This window comes from Salvelinus namaycush, chromosome 34, assembly GCF_016432855.1.
Source record: "Salvelinus namaycush isolate Seneca chromosome 34, SaNama_1.0, whole genome shotgun sequence".
NCBI lineage: Eukaryota > Metazoa > Chordata > Actinopteri > Salmoniformes > Salmonidae > Salvelinus > Salvelinus namaycush.
The window spans coordinates 17871520-17896613 of record NC_052340.1 but is presented as its reverse complement, the minus strand read 5'-3'; the positions used below and the strand labels follow the sequence as shown (position 1 = coordinate 17896613).

At 43.2% G+C, this 25094-nt stretch overlaps 1 protein-coding gene across 3 annotated transcripts in view; it reads right to left on the bottom strand.

Annotated features, from left to right (window-relative positions):
- Positions 1 to 25094, bottom strand: part of LOC120029031 (nucleoredoxin-like) — a 72497-nt gene that overhangs the window by 29211 nt on the left and 18192 nt on the right. Inside the window, exon 1 of one of the 3 annotated variants that reach the window (XM_038974324.1) lies at positions 19808 to 19872. The exons of 1 other annotated variant lie outside the window; for it this stretch is intronic. Coding sequence is in view for 1 of the 2 variants with exons in the window: in XM_038974323.1 (XP_038830251.1) it covers positions 19672 to 19716 (45 nt within the window). In the remaining variant the exon portion in view is untranslated. One more of the 3 variants, XM_038974323.1, reaches the window with a different exon arrangement.

Genomic DNA, 25094 nt, shown 5'->3' with positions numbered 1-25094 from the left:
TATGTTATGATGGATAAACACCACGGTACAGTATAATATGATGGATAAACACCACAGTACAGTATAATATGATGGATAAACACCACGGTACAGTATGTTATGATGGATAAACACCACGGTACAGTATGTTATGATGGATAAACACCACGGTACAGTATATTATGATGGATAAACACCACGGTACAGTATGTTATGATGGATAAACACCACGGTACAGTATGTTATGATGGATAAACACCACGGTACAGTATGTTATGATGGATAAACACCACAGTATAATATGATGGATAAACACCACAGTATAATATGATGGATAAACACCACAGTATAATATGATGGATAAACACCACAGTATAATATGATGGATAAACACCACGGTACAGTATGTTATGATGGATAAACACCACGGTACAGTATGTTATGATGGATAAACACCACGGTACAGTATATTATGATGGATAAACACCACGGTACAGTATATTATGATGGATAAACACCACGGTACAGTATAATATGATGGATAAACACCACGGTACAGTATAATATGATGGATAAACACCACGGTACAGTATGTTATGATGGATAAACACCACGGTACAGTATATTATGATGGATAAACACCACGGTACAGTATATTATGATGGATAAACACCACGGTACAGTATATTATGATGGATAAACACCACGGTACAGTATGTTATGATGGATAAACACCACGGTACAGTATGTTATGATGGATAAACACCACGGTACAGTATGTTATGATGGATAAACACCACGGTACAGTATATTATGATGGATAAACACCACGGTACAGTATATTATGATGGATAAACACCACGGTACAGTATAATATGATGGATAAACACCACGGTACAGTATGTTATGATGGATAAACACCACGGTACAGTATGTTATGATGGATAAACACCACGGTACAGTATATTATGATGGATAAACACCACGGTACAGTATATTATGATGGATAAACACCACGGTACAGTATAATATGATGGATAAACACCACGGTACAGTATGTTATGATGGATAAACACCACGGTACAGTATAATATGATGGATAAACACCACGGTACAGTATGTTATAATGGATAAACACCACGGTACAGTATGTTATAATGGATAAACACCACGGTACAGTATGTTATGATGGATAAACACCACGGTACAGTATGTTATGATGAATAAACACCACGGTACAGTATGTTATGATGGATAAACACCACAGTACAGTATATTATGATGGATAAACACCACGGTACAGTATGTTATGATGGATAAACACCACGGTACAGTATGTTATGATGGATAAACACCACGGTACAGTATGTTATGATGGATAAACACCACGGTACAGTATATTATGATGGATAAACACCACGGTACAGTATATTATGATGGATAAACACCACGGTACAGTATGTTATGATGGATAAACACCACGGTACAGTATATTATGATGGATAAACACCACAGTACAGTATGTTATGATGGATAAACACCACAGTACAGTATGTTATGATGGATAAACACCACGGTACAGTATAATATGATGGATAAACACCACGGTACAGTATGTTATGATGGATAAACACCACGGTACAGTATGTTATGATGGATAAACACCACGGTACAGTATGTTATGATGGATAAACACCACGGTACAGTATATTATGATGGATAAACACCACGGTACAGTATATTATGATGGATAAACACCACGGTACAGTATGTTATGATGGATAAACACCACGGTACAGTATAATATGATGGATAAACACCACGGTACAGTATGTTATGATGGATAAACACCACGGTACAGTATGTTATGATGGATAAACACCACGGTACAGTATAATATGATGGATAAACACCACGGTACAGTATGTTATAATGGATAAACACCACGGTACAGTATGTTATGATGGATAAACACCACGGTACAGTATGTTATGATGAATAAACACCACAGTACAGTATGTTATGATGGATAAACACCACAGTACAGTATATTATGATGGATAAACACCACGGTACAGTATGTTATGATGGATAAACACCACGGTACAGTATGTTATGATGGATAAACACCACGGTACAGTATGTTATGATGGATAAACACCACGGTACAGTATATTATGATGGATAAACACCACGGTACAGTATATTATGATGGATAAACACCACGGTACAGTATGTTATGATGGATAAACACCACGGTACAGTATATTATGATGGATAAACACCACAGTACAGTATGTTATGATGGATAAACACCACAGTACAGTATGTTATGATGGATAAACACCACGGTACAGTATATTATGATGGATAAACACCACGGTACAGTATATTATGATGGATAAACACCACGGTACAGTATGTTATGATGGATAAACACCACGGTACAGTATAATATGATGGATAAACACCACAGTACAGTATAATGATGGATAAACACCACAGTACAGTATAATATGATGGATAAACACCACGGTACAATGTGATGGATAAACACCACGGTACAGTATGTTATGATGGATAAACACCACGGTACAGTATGTTATGATGGATAAACACCACGGTACAGTATGTTATGATGGATAAACACCACGGTACAGTATGTTATGATGGATAAACACCACGGTACAGTATAATATGATGGATAAACACCACGGTACAGTATATTATGATGGATAAACACCACGGTACAGTATATTATGATGGATAAACACCACGGTACAGTATATTATGATGGATAAACACCACGGTACAGTATGTTATGATGGATAAACACCACGGTACAGTATGTTATGATGGATAAACACCACGGTACAGTATGTTATGATGGATAAACACCACGGTACAGTATAATATGATGGATAAACACCACAGTATAATATGATGGATAAACACCACGGTACAGTATAATATGATGGATAAACACCACAGTACAGTATGTTATGATGGATAAACACCACGGTACAGTATATTATGATGGATAAACACCACAGTACAGTATAATATGATGGATGAACACCACAGTACAGTATGTTATGATGGATAAACACCACGGTACAGTATAAAATGATGGATAAACACCACGGTACAGTATAATATGATGGATAAACACCACGGTACAGTATAATATGATGGATAAACACCACGGTACAGTATATTATGATGGATATACACCACAGTATAATATGATGGATAAACACCACGGTACAGTATATTATGATGGATAAACACCACGGTACAGTATAATATGATGGATAAACACCACGGTACAGTATGTTATGATGGATAAACACCACGGTACAGTATATTATGATGGATAAACACCACGGTACAGTATAATATGATGGATAAACACCACGGTACAGTATATTATGATGGATAAACACCACAGTATAATATGATGGATAAACACCACGGTACAGTATATTATGATGGATAAACACCACGGTACAGTATAATATGATGGATAAACACCACGGTACAGTATAATATGATGGATAAACACCACGGTACAGTATGTTATGATGGATAAACACCACGGTACAGTATATTATGATGGATAAACACCACGGTACAGTATAATATGATGGATAAACACCACGGTACAGTATATTATGATGGATAAACACCACAGTATAATATGATGGATAAACACCACGGTACAGTATATTATGATGGATAAACACCACGGTACAGTATAATATGATGGATAAACACCACGGTACAGTATGTTATGATGGATAAACACCACGGTACAGTATAATATGATGGATCAACACCACGGTACAGTATGTTATGATGGATCAACACCACGGTACAGTATGTTATGATGGATAAACACCACGGTACAGTATAATATGATGGATAAACACCACGGTACAGTATAATATGATGGATAAACACCACGGTACAGTATATTATGATGGATAAACACCACGGTACAGTATATTATGATGGATAAACACCACGGTACAGTATGTTATGATGGATAAACACCACGGTACAGTATATTATGATGGATAAACACCACAGTACAGTATGTTATGATGGATAAACACCACGGTACAGTATGTTATGATGGATAAACACCACGGTACAGTATATTATGATGGATAAACACCACGGTACAGTATATTATGATGGATAAACACCACGGTACAGTATATTATGATGGATAAACACCACGGTACAGTATAATGATGGATAAACACCACGATACAGTATATTATGATGGATAAACACCACGGTACAGTATAATATGATGGATAAACACCACGGTACAGTATAATGATGGATAAACACCACAGTACAGTATGTTATGATGGATAAACACCACAGTACAGTATATTATGATGGATAAACACCACGGTACAGTATGTTATGATGGATAAACACCACGGTACAGTATGTTATGATGGATAAACACCACGGTACAGTATATTATGATGGATAAACACCACAGTACAGTAAATTATGATGGATAAACACCACAGTACAGTATGTTATGATGGATAAACACCACAGTACAGTATGTTATGATGGATAAACACCACAGTACAGTATAATATAATAGATAAACACCACGGTACAGTATAATATGATGGATAAACACCACCGTACAGTATAATATGATGGATAAACACCACGGTACAGTATAATATGATGGATCAACACCACGGTACAGTATAATATGATGGATCAACACCACGGTACAGTATAATATGATGGATCAACACCACGGTACAGTATAATATGATGGATCAACACCACGGTACAGTATGTTATGATGGATAAACACCACGGTAGAGTATGTTATGATGGATAAACACCACGGTACAGTATGTTATGATGGATAAACACCACGGTACAGTATAATATGATGGATAAACACCACGGTACAGTATGTTATGATGGATAAACACCACGGTACAGTATATTATGATGGATAAACACCACGGTACAGTATGTTATGATGGATCAACACCACGGTACAGTATGTTATAATGGATAAACACCACGGTACAGTATAATATGATGGATCAACACCACGGTACAGTATAATATGATGGATCAACACCACGGTACAGTATATTATGATGGATCAACACCACGGTACAGTATGTTATGATGGATCAACACCACGGTACAGTATATTATGATGGATCAACACCACGGTACAGTATGTTATAATGGATAAACACCACGGTACAGTATGTTATGATGGATAAACACCACGGTACAGTATGTTATGATGGATCAACACCACGGTACAGTATGTTATAATGGATAAACACCACGGTACAGTATGTTATGATGGATCAACACCACGGTACAGTATGTTATGATGGATAAACACCACGGTACAGTATATTATGATGGATAAACACCACGGTACAGTATGTTATGATGGATAAACACCACCGTACAGTATGTTATGATGGATAAACACCACGGTACAGTATGTTATGATGGATAAACACCACGGTACAGTATGTTATGATGGATAAACACCACCGTACAGTATGTTATGATGGATAAACACCACGGTACAGTATGTTATGATGGATAAACACCACGGTACAGTATAATATGATGGATAAACACCACGGTACAGTATGTTATGATGGATAAACACCACGGTACAGTATGTTATGATGGATAAACACCACGGTACAGTATGTTATGATGGATCAACACCACGGTACAGTATAATATGATGGATAAACACCACGGTACAGTATGTTATGATGGATAAACACCACGGTACAGTATGTTATGATGGATAAACACCACGGTACAGTATGTTATGATGGATAAACACCACGGTACAGTATATTATGATGGATAAACACCACGGTACAGTATATTATGATGGATAAACACCACGGTACAGTATATTATGATGGATAAACACCACAGTACATTATGATGGATAAACACCACGGTACAGTATATTATGATGGATAAACACCACAGTGCAGTATGTTATGATGGATAAACACTCTCTGTACCACAGTACAGTTATAATATGACCTCTGTTATGATGGATAAACATTGATGCACAACAGTAATACACATCTGTCCCCTGCCTTTTCAATGCAGCATGTTATTGCTATATCATACTTAGCTCTTAAAATATGAATTGACCCAACCAACAATTTTGCCGTTGTGGACCCCCTTGCACGCACACACGAAACTGCTTTTCAATAGAGGCCTGCGTTGCCATGGCAACCACCCCGTTCCCGTCAGGACATGTCACGGAGTGACGAACACATTGTGGGCTCTTAGTTAATAATTCAGTGATAAATTAACGGTTTTCTGAGGAAAACAGGTGCCAGAATGTCAGAGGGCTTAGGGGGAATAGCTGGGTGGAAAAAGAGAGAAAAAAAGAGGGGGGAGACAGTAAAAGAGGGGTGAAGAAACACCCCTCTTTTACTGTCTCCCCCCTCTCTTTTTCTCTCAGTTTCGTGTTTGCAGCACAAAAACCGCTTTCTAAATGCAGGCTCTTAATCCTAACTCGGACTCTGTATGGCTGGGCTCCACCGTGCACGTTTTTTTTAGGGAAGAATGCAACGTAAAAGCAGGGGGCTTGTAAAGGAGTAAAAAGCCAGTACTCAATAGATATATACACATCATTGTATCTTCCACAGGCGTGGGTCGCCTCAGAGGGCTACATACTGCAGGGTCAAAGATCACCAAGGCAGGGGGTACAATCTTCACTCCCGCTGGTTTTTAGAACAATCCTCCTGCCTGGCCCCACGTCTCCCTCTCACAGTGTGTGTGCAGGGCTGACTGGTTTACAGAAATGGCAGACCAGACACACACAGGGAGATTGTCTGTGTAAAAGCAAAAATGTATCTCTCACCCTAGACCTGCATACCCCATGAGTCAATTATTAAATGAGTGTAGCCCACAACTGTAGGAAGTTCACCGCTTGCATTGCTGTGGAATAATAATGTTCACAAGATACACTGCAAACTAGGGCCGGGACGATACCAGTATCGCGATACTAGTTAGTATTGTGGTACGAAGAGGACTTAACTTCCTTTAAGAAAACAGCTCTAATGCTGGAAACAAACCATGTCACACAATATTTTACATACAGCAGGTTTTTAAAGGACCAAAGAGTGGTCTGCTTCGTGTTTTCAATTTTGCCATGAGTGGTGGGGCTCCCGAGTGGCGCAGTGGTCTAAGGCACTGCATCTCAGTGCAAGAAGCGTCACTACAGTCCCTGGTTCAAATCCTGAATCACATCCAGCCGTGATTGGGAGTCCCATAGGGCAGCACACAATTGGCCCAGCGTCGTCTGGGTTTGGCCGGTGTAGGCCATCATTGTAAATAAGAATTTGTTCTTAACTGACTTGCCTAGTTAAATAAATGAAACAAATATTCACAGCCCTACTTTATTGTATAAAAGCTCCAGTGGTGAATTTAAGCTGCTGTCGTCCTGCCTCTCGTCAAGGCCTGCTGGCTCTCTCAGATAGAGACGGCAAAGATAAAGATAGCAGAGAGAGGTTCTGGCTCTGGTCTGGCCAATGGGTACTGCCGCCAGTCCGTTAGAGATTGGCATCACCATGGCCCGCCTGCCTCACCCACTGGGAGAGAGAGAGAGAGAGAGAACTGCCCTCAGGGCAAATTTTTCCTGGTTGTCCCAGGCGCCTGCCAGAGGTAATTCAAATCCCACTCTCTCATGCAAAAAGTGTAATCCAATACTTTATGGAGTGGTTCCTGGCATGGGGCCGGCTAGACAGTGCAGCCTCAGCATCCTCCTCAACTCAAAACACACACAAACACCACATGTCCTGAAAACACATGCCCACACACACCTTGTTAAGACCACATTAAGCTTTTGCTGGCACCTGCTTAGCCTCCATGATGATCGAATAGAAAACATTACAATGGCATAGCCTACTATAACACACATGAGAAACCACTAAGAATAACCTGAACATCCTCCGATGCTTTTAGTAAATAAACAAGAGGGATACATTTAGCTACATAAACAAAGTGAAACAGGGTTCTATGTTTAGGCTCGATTGGTGGCTTCGGTCCACTGGGTTCTTATGTGCATTTACACAGCTCCCTCCCTCTTTTGACCCCTGATTGACCCCACGTTTAACTCCCACTCCTCCTCCTATTCCCTGTTAGAGACCGATGTTACATCCCAAATGGCACCCTATTCCCTTTTTAGTGCACTACTTTTGACAAGGGCCCTGGTTAAAGGTAGTGCACTATAGAAGGGAATAGGGTGCCATTTGGGATGCACACAGAGAGACTGACTGGTTGGTTGTGCTCCTCCAGCTTCAGGTCCCATCACAACACAGGGGGTTAATATTGATAAACACTGCAGCAGCACAGCTGCTTTACATGGACAGACATTATCATGTAGATCTTTCAGAACACACCATCTCCTGAGGATTTCTGCCTTCCTATACTTAGAGTTTACTGAAACACTAGGATTGTTAGATCTATTGGCATCATGCATCATGTTAGGTGTTACATAGCAGTTATTGTGTGCATGTCTTATATAGGCCAACGTGTTGATAGTGCTGGGCTTGGACTTCTAATGGGACCTTACAAAATATAGCATTTTCTGATGTCCTTGAAACATTACTAGGCTCCTCAAAGAGCCTGAGCAATGTTATTAAATGATCCAATAAAACATGAAGCTATACACACACTGTAACCCCCAGAGAGATATATAGTGCATCTTAGTGAAGGTGTATTTTAGGTTTCATTGTGCTCTCCAAGGCCAATGAGTAGGGTTGTAAATCACAGTGACACTGGCCATGCGACTGTACTGCATCATAAACTATAGACCAGTGGCAGCTAGCTCCCAGATATTTGGCTCCAACGCCGCAAGACCAGAGTCAATAGACACCCCACCCCCCACTGTTATCCGGGCCTGATATATATAAAGCCTTGGATCGCAGGCAGGCATCTGAGACCGATTTCTCACCTCTACTACAATACACCCACATCACATTCACAGTACAGAATGCATGTCATAAAGAGATGGGACGGTCTTGATAAAAGCCACTAGGGTGAAACGTCGACCAAAGTGTCCCGTCCACCTCTGTGAACATGGAATAAAAAGATACAGATCACCAGCATTTCTGCCTCCCAGACATTCATTTTATTCAGAAATGGACTGACATGTACAGTATACATCTATTGTGCTGTCCTCTGGGGAGAAGAGTTGTAGCTCGTCCCGTTCCTCCATTACCTGGTACCAGATTAAACCTACAGTGAAATTGGGTTACATTGTGAGACTTTATCTCCATCCATTAACCCATTTCCTCCTCTCCTCTTACGCTCATTAAAAGGCACATCTGTTTCGTGTTGCTGCAGGCAGGGCTCTGGAGTTTACGGCTGAGCTGTACATCTGGACACCCGCCTAAACCCCCTCCCCACAACCCCCACCAATAAACCACTCTCCTGCTCCCTGACAGTTTACAACCCCATTCTCACAGCATCATCAACATGTATAGAGAATCTCCTGTACCCTCTGACTCCTCAACACACCCATCCTCTGCCGTCTCTCCCACATCTGCTTTGCTCCGACAATATGTTCTCAAATCAGATGAGCATGGATTGGGAGACTGGTCAGAGAGACTTATGGGTGCAGCTTTCATTGGCGTGCCGGCTTAAGACCTCAACATGGACCAAAAATCCCCCAACTCCTTGACCTAATTTTTGCCAAGTCATTTGAAATGGCAATGCATGGAATGAACGCAGGTATGAAAACATATACTGATATGGATCCCCCTGCAGCCCAGGAGAATTATGAGAGTTAGCTCTGAAGTGTGGGTCTGACCAGGGTGTATGTGTACAGTATAATAGTTAGTGTGTCTTCTGGGTGTAAATGTCTATACATGTCTGTGTGTGAGAGAGACAAATAGAGAGAACAAGCCTGAGAGACAGATTAGGAGAGACGGAGGGAGCCAGGCCGAGGGCAGCCTGCCCTACAGACAGCTGAGAAGCCAGTTCAGTGTCACTATCTGACGGGGGGGGGGGGGGGGGGGGGGGGGGGGCAAAGGTCAGGTTGTTAATACCCCAGCAGGAAGAACATGGCCTTAAAGAAGACTCCTGCCACTTGCCTCCCCCTAATGTTCCCCTAGCCAACCCTACAACCCTCATCCCCTCTGACCCGGCAGCCCTGCCATTTCACATCTAAACTTTACAAGGGAAACCTTTTAAATAAACACTGAGCAATGTCCTTCTTCAAAGCCTTCCCATCCTGTACAGGCCTTCTTATCCTACGAGGCCTCTTCCTGATCATACAAAGGCGCACGCGCACACATTCACACCGCACACACAGAAAGACAGTGAGTCAGAGGATAAAACACAGATACAAATCGGCGGTCCTCAGCAGAGCGTTCCATGTGTAGAGGTAAAGTGACCAGCCCTCTTCTTCAAGCTTCCCATGTATCAAAGAGTGAAAGGCACACAGTGAGTTGTGCTTTGCACTCTGTAATTCAGCACCAGCATCCCAATAGCACAGATCTGAAGTCTCCCAGAGACTCAGAGGTCACTAGCCCTTGGTAAGCCCTGGTTTCTGTGATATCTTATTTCAGCAGTTTAGGGGTTTGCTAGACAAGATGATGTAATCCACACAGCCTAAAATCCTATTTCCACCATCCAGTCATTCGGTCGTCTATAATACCTCATGTAACTGCATTGTTATTGGAGCCAATAACAGTCAAATCTCATTGATCTGTATGAATAGGTATGCATGATCCCGGTGGGAGAGGCTAGGCAGTGAAACCAAGGAGAGCCTCTGGTAACCCACTGGCGGTGATTGCTTTGGGCTAGACTTTACGTCTCTGCATAGGAGGGAGGGGTGTGAAATTTTACATAAAACCTCAGAACAATTGCTTATTTTATTTTTGTAAAATCCCCCAAGTACAGTATTAAGACTGGTGGAGTAGAGTGGTGAACTGTGGAGTAATGTTTTAAGCTGCCTCATGAGTCTTCAGTTGACTTACTGGACTCATTCTCCTACAAATCACCCTTTCGTCTCAATCCACACACAGCAGCAGATCATTACACAGTTAACCCACAGAAACACTGTGCTGCTCTACTGAAACACCACCAGACTGTAGGACTGTCAGGTAATAACTACTGTTAGAAAGAGTCTAAAACACATGATTGAATTGGCTGTGACGGGCAGATTTTCCCCGTTTTCCCCTGGGTTCAGAGAGACAGTATGTCTCCTCCATCTCCTGCCTTTTTAAACACTTCAAGCTGCACAGAGAAGGAAGGGAAAGGCTGGTCTAGGCTAGGGGAGCTTCACAGTGATTTGTAATCAGGCCTAGCATTTACCGGAAAAGAGAAAACTCTTTCAAAGCCTGCCAATAATCGAGAAGGTAGAGAAGAAAAAAAAGAAAACACTGACTCCATGTTCCAAAGATCTGCTCAGTCCTTTTTTCCCCTCAAAAAGAAGGGAGGAAGAGTGATGGAGTTGGACCATGGACAGTTGGGAGGAGGGAGCTTATCTTTTCAAGTGTGTTTGCAGTCGTTAAGAAGTGGCCCAGAGTTGTTTGCTTCATAGCAGTTTCCCTTCCATTAAGTATGAACAGTGAAACACAAGCAAACGCATTCCTATATCCACACTGTCATTTTCACATCATGTAACGTAGCAACCATTATCTCATGTGATCTGTGGCCTGCAGCGAGAGAGAGTTGTGGAGCTTTGATGACAGAGTTGGTGGGGACAGACCTATGTCACTTCCTGAATTTCTTAACAAGCAGAGCCTGGTTAGAGGGGTGGAGAAGTGGAGTCCTTTAGCAGTTGGACCTGCTCCAGAACTGCCTCCACTGCACTGGTACAGTAAACTAGCTCACAACAGGAGCCAGCAGAGAGAGAAGGGGCTGGAGAGAGGAGAGTATGTCCAGAGAATAAATTGACTGCCTTTACTTGACTGGCAGCTCATTGTGGGTTTAAATCCTGGCTAGCCAGAGAAGTGTGATTAATGTTTTCCATAGTCTGAGATAAAGTGTCAGGAGGAAAAGAGAGAGAGGGAGCGAGAGAACCACACTCTTCTGAGCACTAATTTAAAAAAAGGTCAAATTCAGCTGTTTTTATCTCTATCAAATAATTTCTGGGTAACAATTAAGTACCTTACAGTGATTCTTTTTTACTATTTTAATTAGCAAGAGAGCAATTTCTCATGTAAGAATTTTGCTTGGACTGTCTAGGAGTGGTCTGAGTGGAAAACTGAAAACTAGCTGTTATTGGCAAAGAGGTTTGGAACTCTTTCCTATTGGTCTATTAAGTAATTTCCAGGCAGGCCAAAACTCCATCCCACCAAAACAGGCTGAAATTTCAGGCGGTCTTTCAAACAGCTCTTACATTAAAAAGGGCATTATCATCATTTTCAGAATTTCACAGTATTATTCCAACCCCCGTGTGGAAATATATATAAAACACAAGAAAATCACATGTGACTGCACTGGGCCTTTAATAAGTAATATGTTAACATGAAACCTAAGACCCTGTTGCCAAGTGAGGACGAACCTCCCAAATATGAGTCACCGGAAGACCACAAGCATAGCCCATAAAAACACAACAGCCAGGACAAAATTAAAGAGCACAAAGTCCCATAAACCAATTGCAAGGGTCAAAGTTAAACGTAGTTAAAAGCCATAGGCTGCCAACTTTACGAGAAAGACAATTAGCCCACAATGTGTAAAAATGTCCTTTGCCGAATTGCCTCTCGTTTCAGCAAACGTCAATATAAACCACCACTGAATGGCCCTGAGTAATGTTGTTCCAGATCAAACTAAATTCCCCAGAGCTCTAGTCAGAGACAAAGAGGACACACATGGGTGAGGTGCAGCTCTGCTCTGGTTGCATCTGTGGCAGGCTGGAATGCAATGAGGGTTTACTGGGTTTATAAATAACTGTCTGAAACAGGCAGACAAAAGGCAGTGCTGTTCTAGATCTGCAGGGCCGGTCTCTCTCCCTCTCAGACAGCACCCTCCTCTCCGCCCGTCCTGCAGCCCACTCCATCTTACCGCTTTCCCATAAATGGTTACCACCAGCACCCCAGCCCCACTCCATCCCGCCTCTCCTCACCATTGCTAGCATCACCAGAACCATTGAGTCTGAAAGTAGAAAAGAAGTTAAGGCAACTCAGGAGTGTTTAAAGGGAGCTATTGTGGCGTGTGTATGCATGTGTGTGTGTGTGTGAGAGAGACATTGAGGTAGCTTACAGCAGTGCACTTATCCTCCCCATTGGTCTAGAGGAAGTGACTGTAAGTAGCTATAACCATCAACCGGATGATGGTATCTAATGTCTTCAATAACTCAAAGAATGTTAATAGGGAAAATCATACTCCAATTTCAAAACAATAAGAGAATCTCCAAAGTCTCTAGAATAGTACACAGACAAACAAAACTGTGGCTAATTCATAACAGTATGATACTTAACCACCCATTGAAATATGCGTGGAGCAGAAAACACAGCCAGAGCAAGTTTCAGTGTAAATCTGTGCAGTGCTTCAGAGCTGACAGGGGAGGTTTATGATGAGAATCAATCGGTTGTCAGATTACAGCTTTCATCCCTCTCCCTTAGTTTCCAAGGAGCCAGAGTGGACCGCCACACTTCCTGTATGCCTGAAGCTTAACCAGCAGAGATAGAAATCACTCTCTCCTTTATCTCTCATTCCTTATGCCACCTTTCCCTCGTTCCTTCCTTTTATAATGACGTACTGTCATGTTGTGTAATGACATGCACAGAGACCGAGGGAGGGAAGTAGGGAGGGAGGGAGGGGAAAGGGGAGATGGGAGGAGGTGAAGGACTGAAAAAGGCTCCACAATAGCCAGTCACACCACATTTAAATGCCTTCGTACTATCCAGAGTGAAAAGGTTAGGGGGAGAGCGGGGAGGATGGTGAAATGTGCATTTATGTTCCATTCTTCATGGTGTGGCAAATTGGATTGCGATGCTGGATCTATGGCTCAATGTGATTTGGCTGTGAGTCACACACATAACACAGACTGGGGAGAGAAAACACCACCATCTCAACCAACCAGCTCTATTGTCTCCTCAGCCAGGACACACATCCCTTTATCAAACACATCAAAAAATATAGACAATTAAATCACAGAAAAACTATGGGTGAGTTCATGTATGATGAGGTATCATTAGCTAATAGCTACAGTATCTCTACTCCACCCACCCGGTCTGTAACTCCAGTTGGATTAACAGAGGCCTGAGGGAATGTATTTTAACTTCAGACATGTTCACCCTCCACTATCAGATCTCACATAGGGGCATTTATGTAATATCCACCCAGTTCTCAGTAAGGGGTTTCCCCTATATAGGAGGAGCTTTGTTGAGGAGTTCAAACGAACAAGAAACCCACTCAACTGCCCACCACAGCTGGGCTGAACTGTAACCTAGCCGTCCTGGCCCACATACACTATCCCTTTCTCCTATCAGCACAGATCAAAGGACCAATCAGAGACGCTAAACAGCAGAGGAAGCCCATTTCAGATTTATACCTATTTCTTCACTGTCTGTACTTTCTGCGACTCAGCAAAATCTGCACAATGTTTTTTGCTTTTCCTGCACTGTTCCAGGGACATCCAGTGAGATGTTACTCTACAGACACCGGGGCCGTCCCGTCCACCACGTTGAGCGGATCTAATTAAATGCTGTTCCACATTAACAGGATTGGGTGAACTCACCGTTTCCTGCCCCGCTCCCCATGGCCTTTGAGTGGCACTCAGGCTAATGCATACAAACAGGAACAGGATGAAACGCCAGACACAAGCGAAACCGACATCAACACACACACGGCAAACCTGCTCACATTATTGCCTTGCGGTGGTGGAACATGGTGACATGGCAGAGGTGTTGTACAGTCACACAAAAGCTGTGTTGAGACCACTGCCGACAGAGGAACAGGCTGTAAAGGCTTGAGTCTTTATGTATCCCAGGGCTACAGTAGAACTAGGAGGTGTAATGCTATGGAATTAAATATAACAATTTAATAGGATCTCTATGTGTAATGCCCTGTAATAATGTCATTCCTAATCATACTACATTTATAAGCCTGTTCTTTAACCACATCATTTCTCTCTTCATTTCCTTATTTGTCTGCAGTCGTTTGTTCGTTATTGGACTTTAGGGATTGACCTTTCAAAACATAAGGCTGCATACGTCTCAGCCTCACTTTCCCACTGCCACCAGCAGGCTCCTGCCAAAGACCCAACCAGGAAGCGGTGGTTTGCCAAGCAAATAGTTACGCAATGTGGTAGTCAGTAAGTGTCAAAGGCTGCGTTTGTGAGCTGGTTGATTAAAACTACCTTCATCAATAGACAATCATGCTGAAGCTTTGCCTTCTAACTGGGGACTGAAGACAGTCATGCTGATGATAGCAACAAGGGGAGAGGGGATAAGCTTCATGCATGTCTTGACAGAGGGGAGAAAAACGCTATGAAATACATTTTGCACAAGTTCTCCCTTCCATTACACTGGGCTGCTAAAAGACAGTTAACTGCGTGTTATTTGGTTCCACATAACATAGCACCCTCTCTACGTGTTTTTGGCTTGGAACCAGCTGCAGAACCAAATGGTAAAAACAGACAAAAACAAACAGTCTAGAGGAGATCTAAGCTAAGAGCTTTGAGACATAAACAGTAGACCAATGTTCCCCCTTGGCAAACCAAAAGGTCAAATAAGAGCCTTCTAGACCACTTCCTGATCCATTCTGTTTGTGGTAATTCACTTCTGTTAGACAACACATAGCAACTGTTCAAGATCTCCCAATTCACTCATTTGTCCTCCTGCACAACTGCAATAGCTGGGTCGGAATGGGTTAGCTCAAAGAATATTTATAATTTGTGACAGAAGACCTACCACAAGCAGACCACACAGTCTGCTCTTTGCTCCTACGTGTCACTCCTGTTCTACTCTCTGTTTTACGGGGACTGAAACATTTCCTTCCATTCTAAGCTACTTCAAATCACCCCCAAACATACGGCCTCCTCCCCTTAAACACCCAACACTCCCCCAGCCTCTCACAGGGTGAGTTCACATTCACAAGGCTAAAAGGGTGGTGAACTGCAATAGCCCTCTGAATGACAATGTATAGTGTTATAATCAAAGTGAGACAACGTTCATCTGTTGTTCTCTATGGCCAAAAATATCCTAGAAATTACCTAGAGTCTATGTGATTCGATGACCATGGCTGGATACTTTTGGGGTGTTTCTGAAACCTCCACCAGGGGAAATGTATGCTGTGCAGTGTTGGTTCCCAACCATCTAAACAGCATGGTGTCCATCTAAACAGCATGGTGTTCATTGGTCTGTATCAGCAGAGGCTCCTCAGAGGAGGACCATTCTCCTCAGTGAAATTTCATAAAAATAATGAAACATTAATTTTAAAAAGTTATCCTTTTTAGATAAAACTAAATATATTCATAGGTCACCAAATAATTGGTTAAAATACTGTAGACCTTCATTGCAAAACAGTGTAACTTCAACAGAACTGTCTGGGCTAGCACCATGGTGTAGCCGGAGGACAGCTATCCTCTGGCTATATTGACTTCAATACAAAACCTAGGAGGCTGGTAGGCCTCACCCACTTCCATAGCTATACATGGTAATTATGACCACTTCCAGAGGATGTCCTCCAACCAATCGAAGCATTTGCAGTAGGAACTGACATGTTGTCCATCCAATCATAGATGTAGGATTAGAGAACAAACCTAGTGTGTGTTGTATTGGGATTGTGTCACAGAGCATTATGGGGGTTCTATGTGTTGAGAATATTGGTGACATTGTTGGATAGAAATTAAGAGTGAAGAGTGATAGTTGAGCATTTTTGAGACATTCAATTCAAATTTGTTTTTTCAAATTACAGGAGATGGAGGAGGTATATTATAAATTGTTTTCTTGGGTTAAGAACTTTATTTGTGCCCAGTTAAGGCAAATTTAAATAAATTGCACTGTTAACTTCAGTAGCTAGCTAGCTACCAGCGCGAGTGTACAGTTTTCTCCACCAGAATAGTAGAATGGCCAACGCTGCCGAAAATGTTGTGGACTTTGTTGAAGAACCCCTTTCATTCTCTGGGGTACACGGAAAAGGTGCAGATTAAAAGTGAGGGTCGACCTCTGCCTGAGATCAGTTTCATGAAGAAGGATGAGAAGGTGAGCGCGTTCAATACCACCTGGTATCAGATGTATAGCTGGTTAACAGGAAGCCTATCATCAATACCAACTGGTATCAGATGTATAGCTGGTTAACAGGGAGCCTATCATCAATACCAACTGGTATCAGATGTATAGCTGGTTAACAGAGAGCCTATCATCAATACCAACTGGTATCAGATGTATAGCTGGTTAACAGAGAGCCTATCATCAATACCAACTGGTATCAGATGTATAGCTGGTTAACAGAGAGCCTATCATCAATACCAACTGGTATCAGATGTATAGCTGGTTAACAGAGAGCCTATCATCAATACCAACTGGTATCAGATGTATAGCTGGTTAACAGAGAGCCTATCATCAATACCAACTGGTATCAGATGTATAGCTGGTTAACAGAGAGCCGATCATCAATACCAACTGGTATCAGATGTATAGCTGGTTAACAGAGAGCCTATCATCAATACCAACTGGTATCAGATGTATAGCTGGTTAACAGAGAGCCTATCATCAATACCAACTGGTATCAGATGTATAGCTGGTTAACAGAGAGCCTATCATCAATACCAACTGGTATCAGATGTATAGCTGGTTAACAGAGAGCCTATCATCAATACCAACTGGTATCAGATGTATAGCTGGTTAACAGAGAGCCTATCATCAATACCAACTGGTATCAGATGTATAGCTGGTTAACAGAGAGCCTATCATCAATACCAACTGGTATCAGATGTATAGCTGGTTAACAGAGAGCCTATCATCAATACCAACTGGTATCAGATGTATAGCTGGTTAACAGAGAGCCTATCATCAATACCAACTGGTATCAGATGTATAGCTGGTTAACAGAGAGCCTATCATCAATACCAACTGGTATCAGATGTATAGCTGGTTAACAGAGAGCCGATCATCAAGCCGCCTGTAATTGCACGTTACGATGCTTTACATGCTGAACATCTTTTCTGGGATGTCGAAAACAATTCCGAATGATTTGATAGCTTCCATCGCATCAACCATTAAACGTTAGCCATTAAACGTTAGGATTAAAGAGGTTGATGCAGGACATGTTTGCGCGTGCGCTCAAGTAGGCTTTACACTTTTCTAAGGTATTTATTTAGGAAAGATGATAACACCTAATCACTCCGGACAGACAAGCAAAAACTCATGATATAAATGTTGCAGCAGCCTAGGCGACACCTAAACATTAGAAATCTGACATGCTGTATGGGATGAAAATATTTTTCAGTCTGATCAACTGTAGGCTACTAATAAGAGCAGCTGCATACAGCCTATGCACCCTGTCCATCTGGTCTGGGTAAACTAATTGGTAACGTTATGTCTTTATAGTCCATTTGTGTGTCAGGAGAAAATTTGAATGTGATCAAATTTAGATTATATTCCAAATAGGGCTGGCTAGGCTGCCTATACGTTTTAAATCCAAAATGATTATCTGGAATTAATCAATCGACATAAAAGTGATGGCAGATGTGAGTAATTTATTTTTAAAGGCCTACAGTTGCATAGGCCTGCAAGATGCAAACATGCATAAAGCAAGCACAGCCCTGTGAGTTCTATTGTCTCTGTGTCTGGGTAGAGGAAATCCCCCTCCTAATCTAGTCTAGATATCATTCATATGAACAAGAAGGTAGCTGCAGTTTGACAGGGTTTTCATCTCCCCCAGGGCCAACCATTTTTTTTAAACCACATATAAAAATTTGCCCACCGCTCTGGGACCTATGGTGGCACCAGTCTGCTTGCAGTTGTCAGTTATCGTCAGATATGTGGATGATCAGGGCTTTATTCAGGGACGTTTCTTGGGCTACTTTGATGTGTCAAGTGGGCGAGATGCGCAGTCTGTTTGCCTTTATGAATTTTGAGATGTCTGAGTTGAACTTCATAGAGAAAATCGTTGTCCAAACCTACGATGGCGCAGCTGTAATGAAATGCATCTGCTATTTGTATTTAAAGCTACGTCCCCTCATGTGCTATGATTAAGGAGGTGGTGACTACTCCACTACCTTTGTCAACTTTCTCCTGACATGAACTGAAGCCACAACGTCTCATGTGGCCGCTCATCCACTGGCACGTTGAATGTTTCCCTTCCAAGCACTGTGAGTACCCCTATACATTTTCTCTCATTACTGTATGTAGAGTCAATCACATACACAATCACAGTATTACACAAATATTTTACTCCTTGCTTGGACTAACTCATTCTTAGCTCTTTGTCTAACTGTGTAGTGTGTTGTGTTATTGTTTTGTCTTCCCAGTAAAATCCTGTCCAGCACTGGTCAAGCCTCTGAACACCTCAACTCATGCCTCATACCCTCATTCAATCCCTGCTGTGATCCCTTTCCAACACTGTGTAAGTAGCCCTCTCATTCTCCTTCCCCATAATATTGTACTATAAAATGTCTATTAAAATAATTTAGGTCAAAATAATTAGTCTATGATTTTTGAAACACACCTTGTGGTCTCCGTGCGTTCCGCACCTATACCGTGGGTCTCCCATCCTCCTCAATTTCTCAAGTCACCAGCCTCCACTGGTCTGTATTCAGTAGTACCATAGCAAAACCCCACAATGATTAATTCCAAATACCCACTTAATTGCTGAAGAAGCGTGATCCATTAGCCCATGGCAAGTGGAGCAGAGCAGCACACAGCTCCTCTTTACAGGAGTAAAAATAAAGCAGGATATCCTGGTCACAGTTCCCTAGCAATGTGTTAATGATTCCCCAGCCTGATTCCCCAGCCTACACAGCTATTATTCTGAATGTTTCCTAGATTAGAATTAAAAAGAGGAAGTTTGAGTATACATACTTTTGTCTTTATGTCAAATCAATAAATGTATGTATCATGGACTAGCTGCTTGTACTTCTTAAAAATGTACATGAGCATACAGAATCTGAAAAACACTAATGGCTGGACTCATTAAAATAAAAATGTGTTTTATTTTGTTTTATTTCACCATGTAAACATTGTGTAATTAAAGCATTACTCATATAAATCTGCTTTAATGTGGTGCAGTAACAATGACATTTCTCTGCAGTGCAAGTTCCCATTTCTAAACACTGTACATGTGTTTTCTCCTCTCTGTTCATCACACCTCCCCTGTCCAAGCCAATATTTTTCAAATTAGACATGAGTGTTTACAAAGACAGAATGCCTCATCACACTAGAGACATCTCCCTCCCTGGATACTCTCAGCATCCAACAAGATTTGACAGTGTCATGCCAAGAAAATAGAAAAATTGACATAATTCAATTATTTGTATTTCTTCTATCATCTAGGAGTGAATGAGTGAATGAGTGTGGGTTCTTTAAGCCGGGAGCTGTGGACTATTCAGGATAGGAGCCGCTATACAGCCACTCCAGCAGCCCAGCAGACAATACACAACTCATTTAAAAGTGTTCCTCCCACAAAGGGAGTAAAGCCAGGGGTTGAGGGGACTGTATTAACAGTAATATTCCTTATTGAAATAAAGCTCTGGAGCAGGAGAGTAGGCTTGATGTTTAGTAAGGCCCGTCGAGAGAGAGAGGGCTTTGCATGTATTGAGAGGCATTGTAAGCGCTGGCAAGGGGGCGCTCCACTACTCCAGAAAAACAGCTTTTCGCATACCCAGTCTGTCCTCCACACACACACACACACACACACACACACACACACACACACACACGCTCTCCTCTGGGCTGGCTAGCCCCTTCTCATACACTACATGAGTAGTCTATAGTCCAACACCCAGCAGCCTAAATGTTCCTCAGACACCCTATGCCCAGATGCCAAGAGCTCTACAGTGGGCCAGTGTGAACCCGGCTAATAATTAATAGCATGTAATTAAGATGGCAGGCTCCCTGTACTTGTAAAGACCCATTAGCCCAATGTATCAGCAAGCTGTAATGGCTTTGTTTGATGTGGATTTCTAGAGTATCACCCCCCCCCCTCTCTTCCAGCCCTCACGCTCCCTAAACTTGAGTGACATTGGCGCTTGTTGCGGCACCCTGTCGAGGGCAGAAATCACTCAGTGAGGGTTGTAAGGAGAGGAGCAGCCCTTGTACAGTTGGCAATTTGCCAGACTCATGATGACAGGCGAGGCAGGGTGGACTTCATAAGCGGGCCCATTTTAGTTCTTGCCATTAACAGCACATCAACGATCCCACCAGTCAGTCAGCCAGCTGCCCAGGCCTGGAACCCAGCAGCCCCCATACCCTGTCCTCCCCCTCACATCCCATCATACCCTGCACCCGGTTCTCAGCCTTGATCTGCAATTACCACCAGTCAGTCGCCATTCCATTGAAGAAAAAAGGCAATTTAATGCATAAAGGGATAAATGGGTGAATAATTACATTTTTAATCAAGCTGAAAGGATCTCTCCAGCTCCAGCTGAAAATGGGAGAAGGGGAGGGTTAAAAAGGGGGGAGATTTGCTTGTTTCCAAAAAACGTGTTTAATCCTTGACACCTGTCAAACGGCTCACACTACACAGCCCCCCGGGGTTCATAAAAGGCTGCGGTTGAGGCTTAACCCTACGAGTTCCTCGGCATTGAGAGAGTGTCCCTGCTCAGTCTCCAGATCCTTGCAGGCTCACACACATAATACGGTCATGCCTGGTGTGGTCACCACACCAACACTGATATATACAGTAAGTGTTCATCCCATATGGCACCATATTCCCTATTAGTGCACTAATTTTGACCAGGGCCCATAGGGAACGTAGTACCCTATATAGGGAATAGGGTGCCATTTTGGATGCACAATCTGCTGCAGCCTCTGCTTCAGTGCTATGGCTAAAGTGATCTTACACATGTAGACTGCCTGAAACTAGACACAGACCAGAGGACTACAGGAAGTAAGAAAGAATGTTCAGGTCCGTGTTGAACATTCACACAATACTCTACCACATACGGGAGGGACACACAGCTACCATAAGGAATAGAGGCCAGTTGTGGGTTAGGACCTGCTGTGAATGGAAAGAAAAGACAAACATGATGGAGAATGTAGGGATTTAATAAAAAGCCTAGATAAAAAGAGGCTCTCTACGGTGGGCCTTATCTGTACCGCGTTTCCCCTTTTCCCCTCAGCAGTGTTTCACTGCCTGTAGTGTTGTCTCTGCTCTGTGTGGTGGGAATTCCATTCTCAGATATCAAAGCTGCTCGCCTAGCAAGCCATAGCAACAGCATTACATACACATTGCGTCAGGAGGGAGGCGGAAGTCGGAACGATGGCCCGCCTCGCGAGCCTAGGGCCTCTGGGAAAAGCAACTAGACAAGGAGAGAATGGAGTGAGCTTTGATCTGCATCAGCTGGGCCAACTTGTTGAAGACCTCGGCCAATAAGGAGTTGGAACACTGCCACGCTAGCATCAGTTACCCTCCATAACTTCACCACACATAGAGGCCTTGAGAAGGCATGAGTTAAGGCTTTAAATTATCTGCAACTCCATATTTACTCTCAGTCAGGTCAAGTCTCTGAAGTTTACTCCACAAGTTATGAGACCAGTGGTATGAAAGAGGCTTTAAAAATGCTGAACATGGAATCCAGCTCATTATTTGCAGTAACCCTCGCGGTTATTGGTTGATGTTGACAAGACAGCGGGGTGCTTGGCCTATGGAGGAGGCTTAGTGGAGAAGAGATGGGAGGGGGGCAGTAAAGAGGATTATGGGGGGGCCAGCAGTGAGGGGCCAGACTATTGTTAGAACTTGAGAAAGTGTTAGAGCAGGAAGAGTGGCAGACACACTGGTTAGAGCGTCCCAAACTCAGGCCTAGTGAATAACAGGAAATACTGAGATACAGGTCTGGACGACAAGCTACTGTCCAGTCCTGCTGCATAGGGACTACAGTATTGGAATTATGCAGCCACAAAAACTTTCACTCACAGAAGAATATAAGCTGAACTGCTCGTGCAAAATAACATGATGGAGCATCATGTGAGATTTTCCAGTTTTGTACACTGTATAGTTTTGTCCAAATCAATTGAATGCTGAAGTGTTTCAGCCTTTGAAAGCGAGGCCTGCTGAAATGTAGGCTGGGAGGGCTGCTCATTTGGCAGATGGCTGGGAGGGGTTGTTGAGAGGCAGAGATCTCCACCAAGCCTGTGAATGCAATTATCTCTGAGCTCTTGAGTTGGGGCCACAATCAATAAATACATGTTGTTATCATAATCATACCACAACTACGCATGGAAATAGAGCTAAATTATTTTGTCATTTTGTGTCGTTTGTGGAACAGAATTTAAATTGATGAGTGGGTTACTTTTTGGATGTGTATCCAGTCCATACCCCCACCTCCTGTGGGAAAAACAACCAAAAATAAGGATCAACAAACCCTTGGAGAGAAGGGAGGGAGGGCAGAGAGAAGGGAGGGAAGGAGGGAGGGAGGGAGGGCAGAGAGAAGGGAGGGAAGGGAGGGAGGGAGGGAGGGCAGAGAGAAGGGAGGGAAGGAGGGAGGGAGGGAGGGCAGAGAGAAGGGAGGGAAGGAGGGAGGGAGGGAGGGCAGAGAGAAGGGAGGGAAGGAGGGAGGGAGGGAGGGCAGAGAGAATGGAGGGAAGGAGGGAGGGAGGGAGGGCAGAGAGAAGGGAAGGAGGGAGGGCAGAGAGAAGGGAAGGAGGGAGGGCAGAGAGAAGGATGGAAGGATGGAGGGCAGAGAGAAGGATGGAGGGCAGAGAAGGATGGAGGGCAGAGAAGAGAGAAGGAGGGAGGGCAGAGAAGAGAGAAGGAGAGAGGGCAGAGAAGAGAGAAGGAGAGAGGGCAGAGAAGAGAGAAGGAGAGAGGGCAGAGAAGAGAGAAGGAGGGAGGGCAGAGAAGGAGGGAGGGCAGAGAAGGAGGGAGGGCAGAGAAGAGAGAAGGAGGGAGGGCAGAGAAGGAGGGAGGGCAGAGAAGGAGGGAGGGCAGAGAAGGATGGAAAGAGGGAGGGCAGAGAGAAGGGAGGGCAGAGAAGGATGGAAAGAGGGAGGGCAGAGAGAAGGGAGGGCAGAGAAGGATGGAAGGAGGGAGGGCTGAGAGAAGGGAGGGCAGAGAAGAAGGGAAGGAGGGAGGGCCGAGAAGGATGAAAGGAGGGAGGGCGAGGAGAAGGGAGGGCAGAGAAGGAGGGAAAGGTGGACACAATCTGCTCTTCCTGCTTTCCTTTGTGTTGGAGGAAAAAGGACACTGCTGTGGGGGTGGAGTCAATCGAAAAGAGAAACACAACATAGTGGGAGGCAGTGTGTGTCTTCGCACGGGTGTGTGGGCTATATGTTTAGCTTTAGGTGTCCCTCTACCCCCCTCACCTCACACGGATAATACATCTTTAGGCAGCCCTTTCTGCACTTAAGTGTCTGTTCTCACTCTCCATGAATCGTCCCTGACTATTAAACTTGAAATTGTATTTACTTTCCATAATGGCACCGCAGCACAGTGATGCCTCGAAGATCTAGTACCTAATAGTGCCTGCCGCCCGACCTGTATGCTGCATCTACACAATAAATACTTAGCCATTTATCCTCTGAACATCATTTTAAACACCAAAGCAAACAGCTGCAGTGGTTAGGCTGTAGTCAGTGACTCAGCTCATACATACACAGCAATTATTCCAACTCTCCTTCGGCTGGCATCCTACAGTACTACAGCTGTCCACGCGTCACCCAAGGGCACAGCCAAAAGTAGGCCATGGCTCCAAGAGGAACTCAAGCTCCTGTTACTGTTGAGGCTTGACTCCAAATCCTCACGTTAACACAATGCCAACACAAATCACAACAACCTTGGCCTGTAACCCCAGGCCCACCACTAAGTGTAAACCCCAAAGCCAGCCCCAATCTACTCATTTTAGTGACATCCACAGGACTGGCTGTGAGTGGAACGGATTTCCTACATTTGGAAGGTGGGACATACTGTATATAGAGCGTGTTGGCGTCCATTAG